The sequence below is a fragment of the Oncorhynchus masou genome, chromosome 12 (genome assembly GCF_036934945.1).
Source record: "Oncorhynchus masou masou isolate Uvic2021 chromosome 12, UVic_Omas_1.1, whole genome shotgun sequence".
Classification (NCBI taxonomy): domain Eukaryota; kingdom Metazoa; phylum Chordata; class Actinopteri; order Salmoniformes; family Salmonidae; genus Oncorhynchus; species Oncorhynchus masou.
The window spans coordinates 24,636,125-24,654,409 of record NC_088223.1 but is presented as its reverse complement, the minus strand read 5'-3'; the positions used below and the strand labels follow the sequence as shown (position 1 = coordinate 24,654,409).

The 18,285-nt window shown below is 41.8% G+C and overlaps 2 protein-coding genes across 5 annotated transcripts in view; both read right to left on the bottom strand.

The window, feature by feature from the left end:
• Positions 1-409: 409 nt before the first annotated feature.
• Positions 410-9,595, bottom strand: LOC135549279 (eyes absent homolog 3-like). The gene is made up of 8 exons (XM_064979298.1): positions 9,524-9,595; positions 5,732-5,815; positions 5,423-5,571; positions 5,102-5,262; positions 4,476-4,590; positions 4,226-4,347; positions 3,932-4,032; positions 410-3,737 (listed from the first exon to the last, which is right to left on the bottom strand). The coding sequence occupies exons 1-8, from the start codon at positions 9,593-9,595 to the stop codon at positions 3,657-3,659; spliced, it is 885 nt and encodes a 294-aa protein (XP_064835370.1). The 3' UTR covers positions 410-3,656.
• Positions 9,596-9,740: 145 nt separating this feature from the next.
• LOC135549738 (eyes absent homolog 3-like) overlaps positions 9,741-18,285 on the bottom strand; it is a 28,006-nt gene continuing 19,461 nt past the window's right edge. For 3 of the 4 annotated variants that reach the window (XM_064979994.1, XM_064979993.1, XM_064979996.1), the window contains 9 exons: positions 16,667-16,847; positions 15,541-15,710; positions 15,067-15,150; positions 14,758-14,906; positions 14,437-14,597; positions 13,805-13,928; positions 13,566-13,687; positions 13,272-13,372; positions 9,741-13,077 (listed from right to left, as the gene is read on the bottom strand). In XM_064979994.1, coding sequence (XP_064836066.1) covers positions 12,997-13,077; positions 13,272-13,372; positions 13,566-13,687; positions 13,805-13,928; positions 14,437-14,597; positions 14,758-14,906; positions 15,067-15,150; positions 15,541-15,710; positions 16,667-16,847 — 1,173 coding nt within the window. In that variant the 3' untranslated portion in view covers positions 9,741-12,996. The remainder of the gene's footprint in view (positions 13,078-13,271; positions 13,373-13,565; positions 13,688-13,804; positions 13,929-14,436; positions 14,598-14,757; positions 14,907-15,066; positions 15,151-15,540; positions 15,711-16,666; positions 16,848-18,285) is intronic. The other variant, XM_064979995.1, reaches the window with a different exon arrangement.

Here is an 18,285-nt window from a genome sequence, read left to right as displayed (position 1 = left end):
GGTAGTTAATCCAGAAATCGAAACATTTCTGATCTCTGAGCTGCCGACGATTTGAACCGAGCCGGTGGTACATTCCATCAGAGGAAGGGGACAGAGCCTCTGAAGTCACCGGGGCATACTATTAGACGAATTGAGCTTCCCATAGCACGGTAAACATTCCAGAAATGTGTATTATTGTCATGAAGTTCTTACTACTGCAGTCTCGTGACCACAGCGGATCAGGGTTACATACTGAAACGTTAGCAGGGCCTCCAGCGTGGACATTTTTAGGATTCGATGGTAATAACCTCAGGGGATTTAATAAGTGTCATCTCTCACACAATCTCTTTCATACAGCTGCTAGCGAGAGGTTCTGAAGCACTTTATGGTGTACATTTGCATAAAATGTGCAAAGACAATGAAAACCAGGCACTTTCAAAGACATTTTATTTGTATTTACAATTGCCTTGAGTGTTATTATACACAGGACAACCTTATTGGGCCTTCAACAGTGTTCTGGTCCCAGACAAAAAAAGTGGGGTGGGAAAACACGTCCCTTACATGTTTTATCGTCAAGGCTTTTTTCTACAGAAGATAGTCACACTAGCGGAGTATTCAAGAAATAACATGATCGAGTTGAGCCAGATATGTCCCTACAAAGCTGTGCCTTCATAGCTCCTTGCATTTGAAATGTAAATCACTACATGACAGCCAACAGAGACTTGTCAAAATGCACTTATAAAATTGTACATAGTTCTTAGTCTTCAACACAAATCCAAGGGAAATGCAAAAAGCAGACCATTTTTTTTAAACAATCAACTTGTTTAGCAACAGAGTACTTTAAATCAGAAACCATCACTGATAGAAATACATGCACCGTAAACACCTAAGATAAAACAAACTAAATCATACCAATCAAAAAGGGTGAAAGGCAAACAAAACTAAAGATGATCGAATGAACAGTTCAACAATAAACAACAAAACAATAAAAAGGATTTTGGTTTGGGTATGCTGACTTCCAAATGTGTGTCAACTCCACAAAATGCCATGTCCCCCTTCCATTCTAAAGGATCTAATTCATCATTTTACAATGCATCCATTTCCTCTCAACTCCATTAGGTAGTAACATGTACTGTTTTAGGAGAACATACACCAAACATACTGCAAGTCTATATACATGCTTCACCGTAGGCGGTGGATCTGGGCACCATTCAAAGTACCATGTGATACAGATTTGATTGTCTAAGCGGTAAAAGCCAGTCACAGCGACTCAGAAATGCTACATGACAGCATTGGGATTCAGTTTTCAACAAAAGGGAAGGATGCGATGACTTGGTGAACAAAGCTGCGAATCGTCTTTAAAGGAGAGAATTTCCGCTGTAACATTTGTCATCGGCAGGACAATCAAAACAAGAAAATAAAACTTATTCAAAAGGAAAAAATACATTATTCACATACAGTAAGCTTTTCAGTGCTACTGATAGTTAAAAGATTTCAGCACCGATTAATGACGGTAAAAAAAGAAGAAGATATGAGTAGTAAAATAACACTTAAACTAAAGTGTAACAACAACCATCTTTGATAAATGCATTTAACACAACTTAAGTATTTCCCTTAGAGATGATATATTCATATACAATATAGATGGCTAAAAAGGCACAATACAAATATGTACAAGACACTCTAGAAAGATGCAAACAAATACACAAAGAACACATTCTTAACGGTCAAGCTGCAGGGGTGTGTAAAATTGCCAAATCTTCTTCAGGCTCAGTATTGTTTAGTCATAATCTCACACAGACCAGGCTTTAATAATATCAACCCTCTAACCACCTCTCTTGACCAGCTAGCTACATGCGGCAACAAAATGTCCCTTGAAATATAGACCAGTTAATAACAGGCATACCATTACCACTGACCAGAAATGTATTGCACGGTCATCCCTGTTCCCCCCAATATGTATAATGATGAGGGTAGATCGACTGACTACACTGCAAGCAGGCAGCGGCTGTATATTTTTGGGCACCCCAGCTAGTTCACAGATGAATTACCAATGTGACGATAGGAACATCTGTGGTATTTGGAAACTGTGGGAAACACTTGGGAAATAAATCAACACATATTTTTGGTAAGTTACCCACCACATTGAAATAATGGTATCTGGGGGTTGTGTGACCCACACCATGCAAATCAGCTAAAGATTGATTTTACAATTGCGACCTACACACATTTCCATTTATCAATGAATCAAGCAGTTGATCTTTGATGGAAAATATCTGCCATGTGAGGTAATCAGGACCAGATTGACCAGACAAACCTCCTGTGACTTGGTCTAACGTAATTTCCAGTATTGAACAATAACAACAATTGCACTGTATCTTAAATAACATGTGATTGGATTGTGCCATTTGCCATTCCTTTCAGCAAACTGCTTTTAAATGCTATTTGTCAAGTTTAAGTCCCTTTGCAGGAATTCAAGGACACTTAGGGCTGTGCTCTGAGGAACAGTTAGCCCAGTGGGGACAGCTTCTAAAAGGTTATGTATACATGTACACACATTGAACTTCAGCACAATGTTGAAGAAATTACACATTGTTTTGAAGGCCCATCCTTAGTCTTAAAGTTAATTTACAGAAAGGCCTGGTTTGGCTTATCTTAGGTAATAATATACAGCAACCTGGGGTCCATAGATATCATGCAGTGAAATACAGGCTAGGTTCTTCATTGAGTCATTGTCTTTGCCACACATCAGTTTATGTAAAAAGACCACAGAAGACTGTTAGGCTGTTGAAGTCTGACACAGTGGAGAGGTCAGGACAGCTGAGAGAAGGGTGGTTTTATAATGAGCACAACATTCTATCTCCATGGAGCACATTGTCAGTACTAGAGTATAACTAGTAGAAAGGTTACATCCAGAAGGCAATTGAAGGTCATTCCTAAGTAGCCATCTCATCATATGCTTAGAAAAACTAAAACAATTCCCAACCCCCATCAATGCTGCCTCAGTAACATTGAATCCTGTTTTCAAGCTTTGGAATGAGTGCAAAATAACCCCAAAATTAGAAAAATAATTCATTTTGTGACATTATCCTTTCATGTATAGCTACCGAGGGCTCTAAAACAATCCAAAGCGTCCGTCCGTGATGCCCGACAGTGCTGCAGACCTTTGCTTTGGTCAATCCACGAATGAGATACAGCGTGCATCCCAAATGGCACCCTTTTCCATATATAGTCACTACTTAGTCAAAAGTAGTGCACTGCATAGGGAATAGGGTGTCATTTGGGATGCACACAGAGGAACAGCAGCCTGTGAGTTGTGGAGCCAGAGGTTTGTCTTCTTCCCTTTAGTTGTGTCCTCTCTGACTGCTGTGCCCCAGTGCCAGGATAGCTGCCATAGGGAGAGTGCTGCTGGGCAGGAGCCCTGCATCAGAGAGTATATCTGTCCAGTCTGCTCCCCAACCACTGCCACCCCCAAGTCCACCTCAGTTTAGTCCATGGCCATCACACTGGGGCAAGAGTAACTCACTAGGGCCAGCAGGTGTGTGTGTGTGTGTGTATTTCAGAGGGCTGGGGTGGAGCCAAGTACCTAATAATAATAAAGAAAATAAGTCACTCCACAAGCGAACAGTGGTGTGACTGACTGTTTCCCTCTGTGTCAGACCTCTATCCCTTCCGCTCTACAAGAAGTCTAGCTCCAGAGCTTGGTGCAGGGATACTAGGTCCCCGTGGGTGGAGATACGCCAGAAAGGCATGTTGTGCTGCAAAAACAGAGCAGAGATACCAACAGTCAAATCAATACACCAAGACTCATTTACTGCAGTGTTGAGTGTAAATGGTGAATACCAAAAGTACTTGACATACTGTATGCAACACAGAATAATTATTGCCGGCTGTTTGTTCAGTCTTAATACCTTGTAATATGCAGCCGATACCCAAATGCACATAGGCCTACCTGTTTTGCTGCAAATTCCTCATCACGGCCATCTCCTACCACCACATAGGTCACCTTCTTCCCAAAGCGAGAGACGATGCGCTCAAAGCAGCTCTCTTTCCCTACAGAAAGACCACAGAAAAATCATAAGTAAAAATAGTCACAAGGACACACACTAGTAGATTGACTTTCAGCTGAGATACTCAAATGCTGGATTTAATCCATTTCATCCACCTTGGATCAAATACAAATCCTTTAAACCCCACAGCTATGGAGAACATGGGTTAAGGTCTGTGTGTTAGTGGTTTAGTTTACCTATCTTGGTGGCACTGTAGATGTTCTCTATGGGGAAGACGTCCCCCAGGCCGTAGAGCAGCACCTTGGCCAGAGCAGGCACCAGCTGGGTGGTCGTCACCAGGACATTCATACACTTACCTCTGTGGACACGGATGCACACATGGTGAGTAAGGCCACAATAAACTCCACTACAACCCCCCCCCCGCATCAAATTACACTGTAAAATAAGAACAAAGATTGTTTAAAATGTCAAACTCACTGTGCTGACCTGGACTGGATGAGCAGCAAGGATTTGAGTGCCGTACTGAGCCAGGCGTCCGTCACATTTTCCATCTCAGACTGCAGTCGAAGGAGCAGCTCCCTCTTCATGGGACTCAGCAGGCCTGGAGGAGAGCAGAGGCGTTAGATGTGTTATTACCAGGAAAAGCCCAAGAAAACAAATATAGCATCACTAATTTCTTGCATTGATGCAGTATATAAAAACAATGCCATCAGAGCAGGGCATTTAGAGGTTATTACCACAGCAACCAGGAGATGGCGCAGGAACACATTTACAACCTATTCTTTTTCCATCTATTGGTATCTGGCTTTAGATCTGGCTGTTATATCAATGTCTGGTTAGATTCTACATTCTAGGATGCTGCACACAAAAAAATGGCTGTGCACAAACAGGAATATTCCTCCCAGGCGAAACTATGACACGGCAAGAGTACACAAAAGCATACCGTTTTTATTTGAACAATACTTCAACTTTAACGTCTCAAAGTAATACTGCGGATATTAATATTCAGATGTCATCAGTGCTTGGACACCGTGCCCTAAGGGTTTCCCAGTAAGTCACAGTCTGGTGATTAGTCCAAATTTGAAGACAAACACAGTTGTCACACATCTCACCTCCCACATTGCATTTGTATCCGTTGTAGAGGTCCTTTAGACGGCGGTAGCGGAAGGCCAGTTTCCTCATCCACTCCACTCCACCCTGGACTCCAGTAGTGGCCCCTGGGGCCCCTCCACCACTGGGGCCGTTGAAGCCGTCCGCCAGGAAGTTATAGGTGCTGAGAGGATTGTATGTGGCAAGCGAGGAAATTAGGGTCACTGAGTCTCTACCGTTTCCTGATATAAGCATCACAAATCATCACTATTTAGCTAAATAGTATGGCCTTTTGTATTTACTGGTTGTTTCCAGCAGCATCATAACTGAAGACATGTCCATACCTCAGATCCTGTCCATTGTCATCAGAAGCCATGTCTTCAACATGGACCTGGTCACACTCCTCCAGGTCATTGAAAAACAGGTGTGTGTCTGCCAGCTCAAAGATCAGCTCCTCCATCTGAAGACCCAGGTTCAGTACTGTGGCAGGGTCCTACAGAACCCCAACAGGACAGAGGTTATATTAATTTCAATAGAAATCTTACCACATCAGAGAAATTAATTCTATTATACAGACGTGTAAAATAATAGATTACAGCGCAAAACATGATAGTTGCGATTTCCCCAATGTTTCTTAATTCCCAAAGACACACCTTGCCAAACTTCTGAGCGAAGGAGCCGGTGAGCAGAGAGTGGAAAATGATGATCGTCTCATCCAGATCCCAGAGAAAGATTCTCTGAAAGACGGGAGAGGAATGAAATTACATGAACATGTAAAAACGAAATAACATGTTGTAGAGCAGATACATAAATAACAAAGACAATTAAAGAACCAGTCACCTGAGTAGCTGGTTAATTTGTAAGTCTGTATATGAATGACTGCATTTTTAAACAGTCTGTGGTGGGGTTTTTGAATTTAAAAAAAAAAAATGTATGTATGCTTTGGCCACATACGAAGATAGGATGAGTCAACAACATTATTTGGGTACGAGTTAGACAACATTTAAAAAGGGAGATTGGGAGATTGGCTAGCAGAGTAGAACACCTGTTTAGGCGAGGTGCTGGCTAGCAGAGTAGAACATCTGTTTAGGCGAGGTGCTGGCTAGCAGAGTAGAACACCTGTTTAGGGGAGGTGCTGGCTAGCAGAGTAGAACACCTGTTTAGGCGAGGTGCTGGCTAGCAGTGTTTGTTTGTTGTTGGAACATCCCTTTAATGGAAAACTTCAGCTCCCCTAATCGTGATATTTCAACTGAACATGTAGTTTGCTCACATACTCCAACTTCTTTTAGAAGTAAGAGTTATTTTATACCTCCAGCCAATCACAATCACTCTATTGAGACATATTGCAGACTCGTTGAAAAATATGTTGGTAATCTCCTTCAGAACAAAACAGGAGTATATATCCTTCCATAATTTAACAGAGAATGAAACACAAGCATTGCTTGATTTACAATCCGATACATCAGTCCTTACCCGCCTTGCTGATAAGGGTGGGTCGGTTGTACTCATGAATAGTACAGTTTATGTAAAGGAGTGTCATATACAACTGCTTGACAACACCTCTTACAAGAAACTCAGAAGTGACCCCACTTCCTAATTTCAGAACACTATCTTTACTGTCCTAGATGGGTTTTAAGTTCTGGTCAGATCACCAAAAAAAAACACGACTTTTTGGTTATTCAACACCCTAAAATTGTAACTTTATATACTTTGCCGAAATTACACAAGAATGTTACAAAACCTGCAGGGCGCCCCACTGTAGCGGGCATTGACACAGTAACGTCCCCTTTATCGACTTTTGTTGACTTTTTATTAGACCACTCACAGAACAGCTCCCCTCGGAGCATCGTAGCACCATTAGGTGCAAAAACCCGATTTACCCAGTTGCGGCTCACGTTTTGTAAGTGAACCTCTCGATTTCGCCCCAACGTTATATCGGCATCGAACATGTCACCCTCCCTAGGAGATTGGGTGACCTCGACAATTTATTAATAAAACGAGAGGATGCCTGGATATTTCATTTAAAGACCCTTGCTCCATTTGGTCTCAATGTAGACTTTGATCTGAAACCATTGGGATTATGCTACTCATTGTAAATGTGTGTAGCCAAATTGTATCTACGATCGTACGCTATCCATTCATGTTTTTTGTATGTTATTTTTATATCTGGGAATTAACCAATGATATCAGGCGATACCCGGCCATGATTACAGACACTTGTATGTGTCCTGAGACACTAAACTCGTTCCCCATAGTGTTTGTCATTATACCCTGATGAAGACAGCTTTTCTGTCGAAATGTTGGATAATTAGGTTATAAACTGGTTGGTTCAGCACTGAATGCTGATTGGCTGACAGCCATGGTATATCAGACCATATACCACGGGTATGACAAAACATGTATTTTTACTGCTCTAATTGTGTTGGTAACCAGTTTATAATAGCAATAAGGCACCTTATTGGGTTTGTGATATATGGCCAATACACCACGGCTAAGGGCTGTGTCCAGGCACTCCGTGTTGCGTCGTGCTTAAGAACAGCCCTTAGCCGTGGTATATTGGCTATATACCGCACCTCCTCTGGGTCAAATCATGATGTCAGTGATCTTCAGGTCGGAAAGTTGGAGCTCTAGAAAGAGGCCCGAGTTGGATGACCGTTCAAAAAGTTCAAAGTTGTCTTTCTGAGTTCCCAGTTGTTTGAATTTGGCATCAGATTGTAACTATGGTACCTCAGGGTTGCCAGCACATACCCCACTCCCCCTTCCAGGGGTTTTATTTTGTATTTAACTTATAAACTTCTCCTGTGTTTGCCCCTGTTTATTGATAAATCCCCCATCATAGTGGTTTCATCCAAACTTGACAACCCTGATAAACTTTCGCGTATGGTTAAACTGGGCAGTCGGCTTCTATTTGAAGTGATGATCTGTGAGGTGCTAACATTTTATTTGCTTTGTGATTTGTCAAAAACTGTAAACGACTTGTCAAGTCATGTGCTCCAGTTCTTGTATACATTATAACAAGTACATTGAAGTTTGGCTACTTTTCAGCATATTACAAATCTAAATTCATATTTTTCAGACAAAGGGTGCAGACATCTTTTAATTAGTTTATTTGCGTTTTAGTGAATGGCATTCTGGGATTAGGGAGTATTTACTTGTCAAACAAACATGGCTGCCATCATAAATCATTTAACTGCTGTTAATTTAGCTGACACGCATCGCTTTTCTAAACAATATTGCATTTCTCCCTTGTACTCACCAGAGATGTGGTAAATAAGTCTAACTGTCAGGTTACTAACTTATGTTTTGGTCAGCGTAACCTGTTATTTAGACTGGTTTATGGAATGAGTTTGGCTGTGGATGTGTTCGGGTGATGTTTGGATGACGTTCGCGTTTATCTTTTACAATAAAAGATGAAATTGAGGAATAAAGTTGTGAAGACTTATTTCCAATTAGTACAAAATATTATTTGGATGCTTTTCAGACAATGATAGTTTAGACGCGTTTGTTGCATCATACTGTAGCGACCCGCACAGACAGCTGTGTGTTATGTGTTAGGCTAGGAGGTGGTTGTGTTGTACTGACCAGTACCCGGTGTTCGCGGGGTCCGACATGTCAATCAACCTGCTATCTGCCAATCACGGGAATGCCTGGAATGTTCTGATGCCGGGCATCCTGGTGGTTGGCGGAGTGGCGTGGAGGGGGGTTGGGCAGGGGGGTGGAGCATTGGAAGTTAAGACCAGGTTCAGCCTTTGTTCTCGCTCTCTTACGTCTGGGCTTCCCAAGAGAAGGTCACGATTGGCTTGTGGGTTATCTGTCATCTTTTTGGCGTGTGCTACGGCCCAAACAGTAGCCTGTGTAAAGTTGGTTTAATAAACCGTCAATTCGCAAACTCAAGCCTCTGTCTGGACAATTGTTCATTTATGATCTAGTCAGGTCATTACAATACGTTCTGTTGCTACTGTTCCAATCATATTAGTGATGGTTCGCTGCAGGGACCGTGCACTCAACAATGATCACAAATATGTGATTGTATGCATCAAAGGGTTTTAATACATGCAACAGGACAGTGATCACATTTGTGATCACAGATTTACCGCCGTATTGAATCTTTTAAAGTTATCAGCTCTTTAAAATCCTGCTTTAGCAGCTCCGAATTAGGCAGTTTGAAGTTGTTAGACCCAGGCCTCTGGCATAGCATGGAAGAAAGCCACTGAGTAATAGCCTTAACAACCTTGTGCCCCAGGATAGCGCAAGGTAGTTAATCCAGAAATCGAAACATTTCTGATCTCTGAGCTGCCGACGATTTGAACCGAGCCGGTGGTACATTCCATCAGAGGAAGGGGACAGAGCCTCTGAAGTCACCGGGGCATACTATTAGACGAATTGAGCTTCCCATAGCACGGTAAACATTCCAGAAATGTGTATTATTGTCATGAAGTTCTTACTACTGCAGTCTCGTGACCACAGCGGATCAGGGTTACATACTGAAACGTTAGCAGGGCCTCCAGCGTGGACATTTTTAGGATTCGATGGTAATAACCTCAGGGGATTTAATAAGTGTCATCTCTCACACAATCTCTTTCATACAGCTGCTAGCGAGAGGTTCTGAAGCACTTTATGGTGTACATTTGCATAAAATGTGCAAAGACAATGAAAACCAGGCACTTTCAAAGACATTTTATTTGTATTTACAATTGCCTTGAGTGTTATTATACACAGGACAACCTTATTGGGCCTTCAACAGTGTTCTGGTCCCAGACAAAAAAAGTGGGGTGGGAAAACACGTCCCTTACATGTTTTATCGTCAAGGCTTTTTTTCTACAGAAGATAGTCACACTAGCGGAGTATTCAAGAAATAACATGATCGAGTTGAGCCAGATATGTCCCTACAAAGCTGTGCCTTCATAGCTCCTTGCATTTGAAATGTAAATCACTACATGACAGCCAACAGAGACTTGTCAAAATGCACTTATAAAATTGTACATAGTTCTTAGTCTTCAACACAAATCCAAGGGAAATGCAAAAAGCAGACCATTTTTTTTAAACAATCAACTTGTTTAGCAACAGAGTACTTTAAATCAGAAACCATCACTGATAGAAATACATGCACCGTAAACACCTAAGATAAAACAAACTAAATCATACCAATCAAAAAGGGTGAAAGGCAAACAAAACTAAAGATGATCGAATGAACAGTTCAACAATAAAAAACAAAACAATAAAAGGGATTTTGGTTTGGGTATGCTGACTTCCAAATGTGTGTCAACTCCACAAAATGCCATGTCCCCCTTCCATTCTAAAGGATCTAATTCATCATTTTACAATGCATCCATTTCCTCTCAACTCCATTAGGTAGTAACATGTACTGTTTTAGGAGAACATACACCAAACATACTGCAAGTCTATATACATGCTTCACCGTAGGCGGTGGATCTGGGCACCATTCAAAGTACCATGTGATACAGATTTGATTGTCTAAGCGGTAAAAGCCAGTCACAGCGACTCAGAAATGCTACATGACAGCATTGGGATTCAGTTTTCAACAAAAGGGAAGGATGCGATGACTTGGTGAACAAAGCTGCGAATCGTCTTTAAAGGAGAGAATTTCCGCTGTAACATTTGTCATCGGCAGGACAATCAAAACAAGAAAATAAAACTTATTCAAAAGGAAAAAATACATTATTCACATACAGTAAGCTTTTCAGTGCTACTGATAGTTAAAATAAAAGATTTCAGCACCGATTAATGACGGTAAAAAAAGAAGAAGATATGAGTAGTAAAATAACACTTAAACTAAAGTGTAACAACAACCATCTTTGATAAATGCATTTAACACAACTTAAGTATTTCCCTTAGAGATGATATATTCATATACAATATAGATGGCTAAAAAGGCACAATACAAATATGTACAAGACACTCTAGAAAGATGCAAACAAATACACAAAGAACACATTCTTAACGGTCAAGCTGCAGGGGTGTGTAAAATTGCCAAATCTTCTTCAGGCTCAGTATTGTTTAGTCATAATCTCACACAGACCAGGCTTTAATAATATCAACCCTCTAACCACCTCTCTTGACCAGCTAGCTACATGCGGCAACAAAATGTCCCTTGAAATATAGACCAGTTAATAACAGGCATACCATTACCACTGACCAGAAATGTATTGCACGGTCATCCCTGTTCCCCCCCCAATATGTATAATGATGAGGGTAGATCGACTGACTACACTGCAAGCAGGCAGCGGCTGTATATTTTTTGGGCACCCCAGCTAGTTCACAGATGAATTACCAATGTGACGATAGGAACATCTGTGGTATTTGGAAACTGTGGGAAACACTTGGGAAATAAATCAACACATATTTTTGGTAAGTTACCCACCACATTGAAATAATGGTATCTGGGGGTTGTGTGACCCACACCATGCAAATCAGCTAAAGATTGATTTTACAATTGCGACCTACACACATTTCCATTTATCAATGACTCAAGCAGTTGATCTTTGATGGAAAATATCTGCCATGTGAGGTAATCAGGACCAGATTGACCAGACAAACCTCCTGTGACTTGGTCTAACGTAATTTCCAGTATTGAACAATAACAACAATTGCACTGTATCTTAAACAACATGTGATTGGATTGTGCCATTTGCCATTCCTTTCAGCAAACTGCTTTTAAATGCTATTTGTCAAGTTTAAGTCCCTTTGCAGGAATTCAAGGACACTTAGGGCTGTGCTCTGAGGAACAGTTAGCCCAGTGGGGACAGCTTCTAAAAGGTTATGTATACATGTACACACATTGAACTTCAGCACAATGCTGAAGAAATTACACATTGTTTTGAAGGCCCATCCTTAGTCTTAAAGTTAATTTACAGAAAGGCCTGGTTTGGCTTATCTTAGGTAATAATATACAGCAACCTGGGGTCCATAGATATCATGCAGTGAAATACAGGCTAGGTTCTTCATTGAGTCATTGTCTTTGCCACACATCAGTTTATGTAAAAAGACCACAGAAGACTGTTAGGCTGTTGAAGTCTGACACAGTGGAGAGGTCGGGACAGCTGAGAGAAGGGTGGTTTTATAATGAGCACAACATTCTATCTCCATGGAGCACATTGTCAGTACTAGAGTATAACTAGTAGAAAGGTTACATCCAGAAGGCAATTGAAGGTCATTCCTAAGTAGCCATCTCATCATATGCTTAGAAAAACTAAAACAATTCCCAACCCCCATCAATGCTGCCTCAGTAACATTGAATCCTGTTTTCAAGCTTTGGAATGAGTGCAAAATAACCCCAAAATTAGAAAAATAATTCATTTTGTGACATTATCCTTTCATGTATAGCTACCGAGGGCTCTAAAACAATCCAAAGCGTCCGTCCGTGATGCCCGACAGTGCTGCAGACCTTTGCTTTGGTCAATCCACGAATGAGAGACAGCGTGCATCCCAAATGGCACCCTTTTCCATATATAGTCACTACTTAGTCAAAAGTAGTGCACTGCATAGGGAATAGGGTGTCATTTGGGATGCACACAGAGGAACAGCAGCCTGTGAGTTGTGGAGCCAGAGGTTTGTCTTCTTCCCTTTAGTTGTGTCCTCTCTGACTGCTGTGCCCCAGTGCCAGGATAGCTGCCATAGGGAGAGTGCTGCTGGGCAGGAGCCCTGCATCAGAGAGTATATCTGTCCAGTCTGCTCCCCAACCACTGCCACCCCCAAGTCCACTTCAGTTTAGTCCATGGCCATCACACTGGGGCAAGAGTAACTCACTAGGGCCAGCAGGTGTGTGTGTGTGTGTGTATTTCAGAGGGCTGGGGTGGAGCCAAGTACCTAATAATAATAAAGAAAATAAGTCACTCCACAAGCGAACAGTGGTGTGACTGACTGTTTCCCTCTGTGTCAGACCTCTATCCCTTCCGCTCTACAAGAAGTCTAGCTCCAGAGCTTGGTGCAGGGATACTAGGTCCCCGTGGGTGGAGATACGCCAGAAAGGCATGTTGTGCTGCAAAAACAGAGCAGAGATACCAACAGTCAAATCAATACACCAAGACTCATTTACTGCAGTGTTGAGTGTAAATGGTGAATACCAAAATTACTTGACATACTGTATGCAACACAGAATAATTATTGCCGGCTGTTTGTTCAGTCTTAATACCTTGTAATATGCAGCCGATACCCAAATGCACATAGGCCTACCTGTTTTGCTGCAAATTCCTCATCACGGCCATCTCCTACCACCACATAGGTCACCTTCTTCCCAAAGCGAGAGACGATGCGCTCAAAGCAGCTCTCTTTCCCTACAGAAAGACCACAGCAAAATCATAAGTAAAAATAGTCACAAGGACACACACTAGTAGATTGACTTTCAGCTGAGATACTCAAATGCTGGATTTAATCCATTTCATCCACCTTGGATCAAATACAAATCCTTTAAACCCCACAGCTATGGAGAACATGGGTTAAGGTCTGTGTGTTAGTGGTTTAGTTTACCTATCTTGGTGGCACTGTAGATGTTCTCTATGGGGAAGACGTCCCCCAGGCCGTAGAGCAGCACCTTGGCCAGAGCAGGCACCAGCTGGGTGGTCGTCACCAGGACATTCATACACTTACCTCTGTGGACACGGATGCACACATGGAGAGTAAGGCCACAATAAACTCCACTACAACCCCCCCCGCATCAAATTACACTGTAAAATAAGAACAAAGATTGTTTAAAATGTCAAACTCACTGTGCTGACCTGGACTGGATGAGCAGCAAGGATTTGAGTGCCGTACTGAGCCAGGCGTCCGTCACATTTTCCATCTCAGACTGCAGTCGAAGGAGCAGCTCCCTCTTCATGGGACTCAGCAGGCCTGGAGGAGAGCAGAGGCGTTAGATGTGTTATTAGGAAAAGCCCAAGAAAACAAATACAGCATCACTAATTTCTTGCATTGATGCAGTATATAAAAACAATGCCATCAGAGCAGGGCATTTAGAGGTTATTACCACAGCAACCAGGAGATGGCGCAGGAACACATTTACAACCTATTCTTTTTCCATCTATTGGTATCTGGCTTTAGATCTGGCTGTTATATCAATGTCTGGTTAGATTCTACATTCTAGGATGCTGCACACAAAAAAATGGCTGTGCACAAACAGGAATATTCCTCCCAGGCGAAACTATGACACGGCAAGAGTACACAAAAGCATACCGTTTTTATTTGAACAATGCTTCAACTTTAACGTCTCAAAGTAATACTGCGGATATTAATATTCAGATGTCATCAGTGCTTGGACACCGTGCCCTAAGGGTTTCCCAGTAAGTCACAGTCTGGTGATTAGTCCAAATTTGAAGACAAACACAGTTGTCACACATCTCACCTCCCACATTGCATTTGTATCCGTTGTAGAGGTCCTTTAGACGGCGGTAGCGGAAGGCCAGTTTCCTCATCCACTCCACTCCACCCTGGACTCCAGTAGTGGCCCCTGGGGCCCCTCCACCACTGGGGCCGTTGAAGCCGTCCGCCAGGAAGTTATAGGTGCTGAGAGGATTGTATGTGGCGAGCGAGGAAATTAGGGTCACTGAGTCTCTACCGTTTCCTGATATAAGCATCACAAATCATCACTATTTAGCTAAATAGTATGGCCTTTTGTATTTACTGGTTGTTTCCAGCAGCATCATAACTGAAGACATGTCCATACCTCAGATCCTGTCCATTGTCATCAGAAGCCATGTCTTCAACATGGACCTGGTCACACTCCTCCAGGTCATTGAAAAACAGGTGTGTGTCTGCCAGCTCAAAGATCAGCTCCTCCATCTGAAGACCCAGGTTCAGTACTGTGGCAGGGTCCTACAGAACCCCAACAGGACAGAGGTTATATTAATTTCAATAGAAATCTTACCACATCAGAGAAATTCATTCTATTATACAGACGTGTAAAATAATAGATTACAGCGCAAAACATGATAGTTGCGATTTCCCCAATGTTTCTTAATTCCCAAAGACACACCTTGCCAAACTTCTGAGCGAAGGAGCCGGTGAGCAGAGAGTGGAAAATGATGATCGTCTCATCCAGATCCCAGAGAAAGATTCTCTGAAAGACGGGAGAGGAATGAAATTACATGAACATGTAAAAACGAAATAACATGTTGTAGAGCAGATACATAAATAACAAAGACAATTAAAGAACCAGTCACCTGAGTAGCTGGTTAATTTGTAAGTCTGTATATGAATGACTGCATTTTTAAACAGTCTGTGGTGGGGTTTTTGATTTTTTTAAAGATTTTTTTATGTATGCTTTGGCCACATACGAAGATAGGATGAGTCAACAACATTATTTGGGTACGAGTTAGACAACATTTAAAAAGGGAGATTTTCACTGGAAAGTTACTTTAAAAATAACCTCATCTTAGTAGCTGGTAAATTTGTATGTGAATGAGTGAGTAAGTGGTTGTGCATCTGTTCATGTGGGTCCTATAGTTACCTCAAGGTCGTTGTCAGTGGGCTGGTTGCTGTCTGATTTCTTGGCCTTCCCCTTGGCCTTGCCAGCAGGGTTCCTCCTCCCTGCCTCATCCTGGTCCCGGGCCCCCGTGGGGAGAGCCACGCCTGCCGGGAGGGCCACTCCGGTCGGGAGGTTCTCACGTGGAGATGCGTCTGAGGGAGAGGGCAGACAGGTTGTGGATTGATAGCTGACAATTCAGTTGAGCACTGACACAATCTCCCATGTTGAATGTTGAACACCTCAGCCTAAATGGCCTAACAAGCCCGTAATCAAAGCAATGTTGATAACACATTAACTACGGGATCCCAGTGTAATTCATCCAGCTATATTCTAAACATGGAACTGACATTCATCCGGTAAGGCATTGTGACACCGATAATGGGAGTTATCAGAAGTACCTATAGATACCTGCATGGTCATACGGTAAGACTAGGGTTGCAAAGGGAGGGTATATTACTGGAAACTTTCAAGGTTTACCAGTAAACTACCAGAATGTTGGCCTCTCAAGGATTTTATGTAATCTATCACAATAAATCTAATGGCCCTTTTGGGTACTTCAGGTTTTTACAGGTGTCTAATGATCTCTGGCCCTCTATGTGGCCTCATCACATGTAAACTATTTTAATTAAACAAGATGATTTTAACAAAATATAATGACAAAGCTGTAAAACATTATCCTAAATATAAACCCTTGGTGTTTAATATCCTTTATATTTTTCCCCACCCATTTATTTTAATATGTATTATTCGTCAATGTTTTGGTATCAAACTGGTGGCAGTTGTGAAAAACGTCAATCAATGGAAAGGTGACAGAGTTATTTGAAAATAATGAAATTGTTGATTAGATGTTTTTTTCTCATTAATTTGGATATTTTCTCTAGATTCATGTTGGCCTATCTACTAGACAAAAACTAATGGACACTGATAAACAATGAATACTATATAAGAATTTGTTAAAAGTTATTCAAGTATAAATTACCAAAGTTACCATAGATAGCTATTGATTCTGTTAATTACCAAAATAACATTTACTTTTGTCAACTACCGGTAGCTTTATAACCCTAGGTAAGATGGTACTAGCTATTGTTATGAGGTAAGGCTGAAGTACCTGTAGTGCTGGGCAGTCCAGCGGAGGCACTGCCCTCCGTCTTGATGGCTGGATAGCCAGCCACACCCACACTGGATCCATTCCCTTCGCTATTGGGCTGGCCGGCGAGCAAGTAGCTAGGAGGCGGGGCGTAGTACTGAGGGAACTGGGCCTGGCCCAGAGAGTTATAGCTGCTGAACTCCTGCAGCATGAGAGACACATACAGAGAATGGACATGAAACAATCAAGGATGGATTTACAGGCTGTGTCCCACAGGGTTCTAGTCAAAAGTATGGCAGTTGTGAGGCAGCCATACTCCATTAGACATACTCCGTAAATGCATTGTGCTTTGACCCTGCACCACACTGAAGTCTCTGTGTAGAGATTTTGGTCTTGCCGTAGGTTGTAACTTTACATATGCTCCAGTGACGTTTTGCTACAGAGACTAGGGCAGTTGCAGTGACCATATTAGCGCCACACCGGCAGTCATGACCGCAGTAAAATTCTACATGAAAGTTGAGTCACGGTAATCTCCTCTTATGCACTCTGGACATGCCTTAGCAGTAGCCTATCCAACTGGCTAACGATCTTCAGGTCCTAATGGCCAGCTACTCAGGGCTCTATTGTCCCTCTAACCACTGACAATGCAAATGCAATGAAAAAAAAAAAATTCACATCAAAAACTCACCATTGTGATTGATAAATTCGAAGAAAGAAGTTCAACAATAGGTTGAAACGGAGTAGAACATGGCCATTCTGGATGTTGTTTCAAGGCCTAACAACTAAAAAAAATGGGACAGCGCTTTCTAAGGAGACGGTTCATTCAAAAATACCCATAGGCATATTACAGCTTACTAATAAGCATAGGCCTATATAAGCCCAAGCCCCCCCCCCACCAAAACGATTGGGCCGTTATACAATACATAACCAATGAATAATACACATGGCAGAAAAACATGTTTTTATTTATTTTAAATACTCATATCTTTGGTACATGTTCTAGCCTATATTAAACAAATTCTGATTTAGCCTACACTTATAGTGAATTTGTTTAAGATTTTGAATAGCTTAGTAATAGGGATTTTTAGAGAATATCTCACCACTCTTGAGTTTCCATCTACTTCATTCCTATCTCCAGCGCACAGAGAGGGGCTGTCAACAGTTTAATGAAAAATGTTTTGTGAAAACATGTTACTATCGATGTCCCCGAACAGATTTCACTTGGTTTCTCAAATTAAGCACTGGGTACCTGCTGGAACAGGGTTGGAGAGCCAATGGCAGAGAGTTTGGGCGGAATGAATATCACCTGTGGTGCAGCGAAATTACCGGAGAGGTTACCTAACATGAGTGAACAAAACATACCGTCGGAGAAACTGGCCTCCATTCTCTATTCCAGTGCATAAGGATGACATGTATTTTTTGTCTTGACCCTGTTCCTGCCCATTTGATAAATGTGCCATTCTAAATCTAAATATATTTTACATATTGGTAAAGACAAGACTAAAGTGAGAATAGTCTGATGGGTGAAAATATGATCACTTGAGAGAACAGTGTGTGCAACCTGAGGCATGGAACAGAGCGCAAACTTTTTTTTTCATGCAGCTTAAATATCTTTGGATTTCTACGGCCTTCTAATGTTT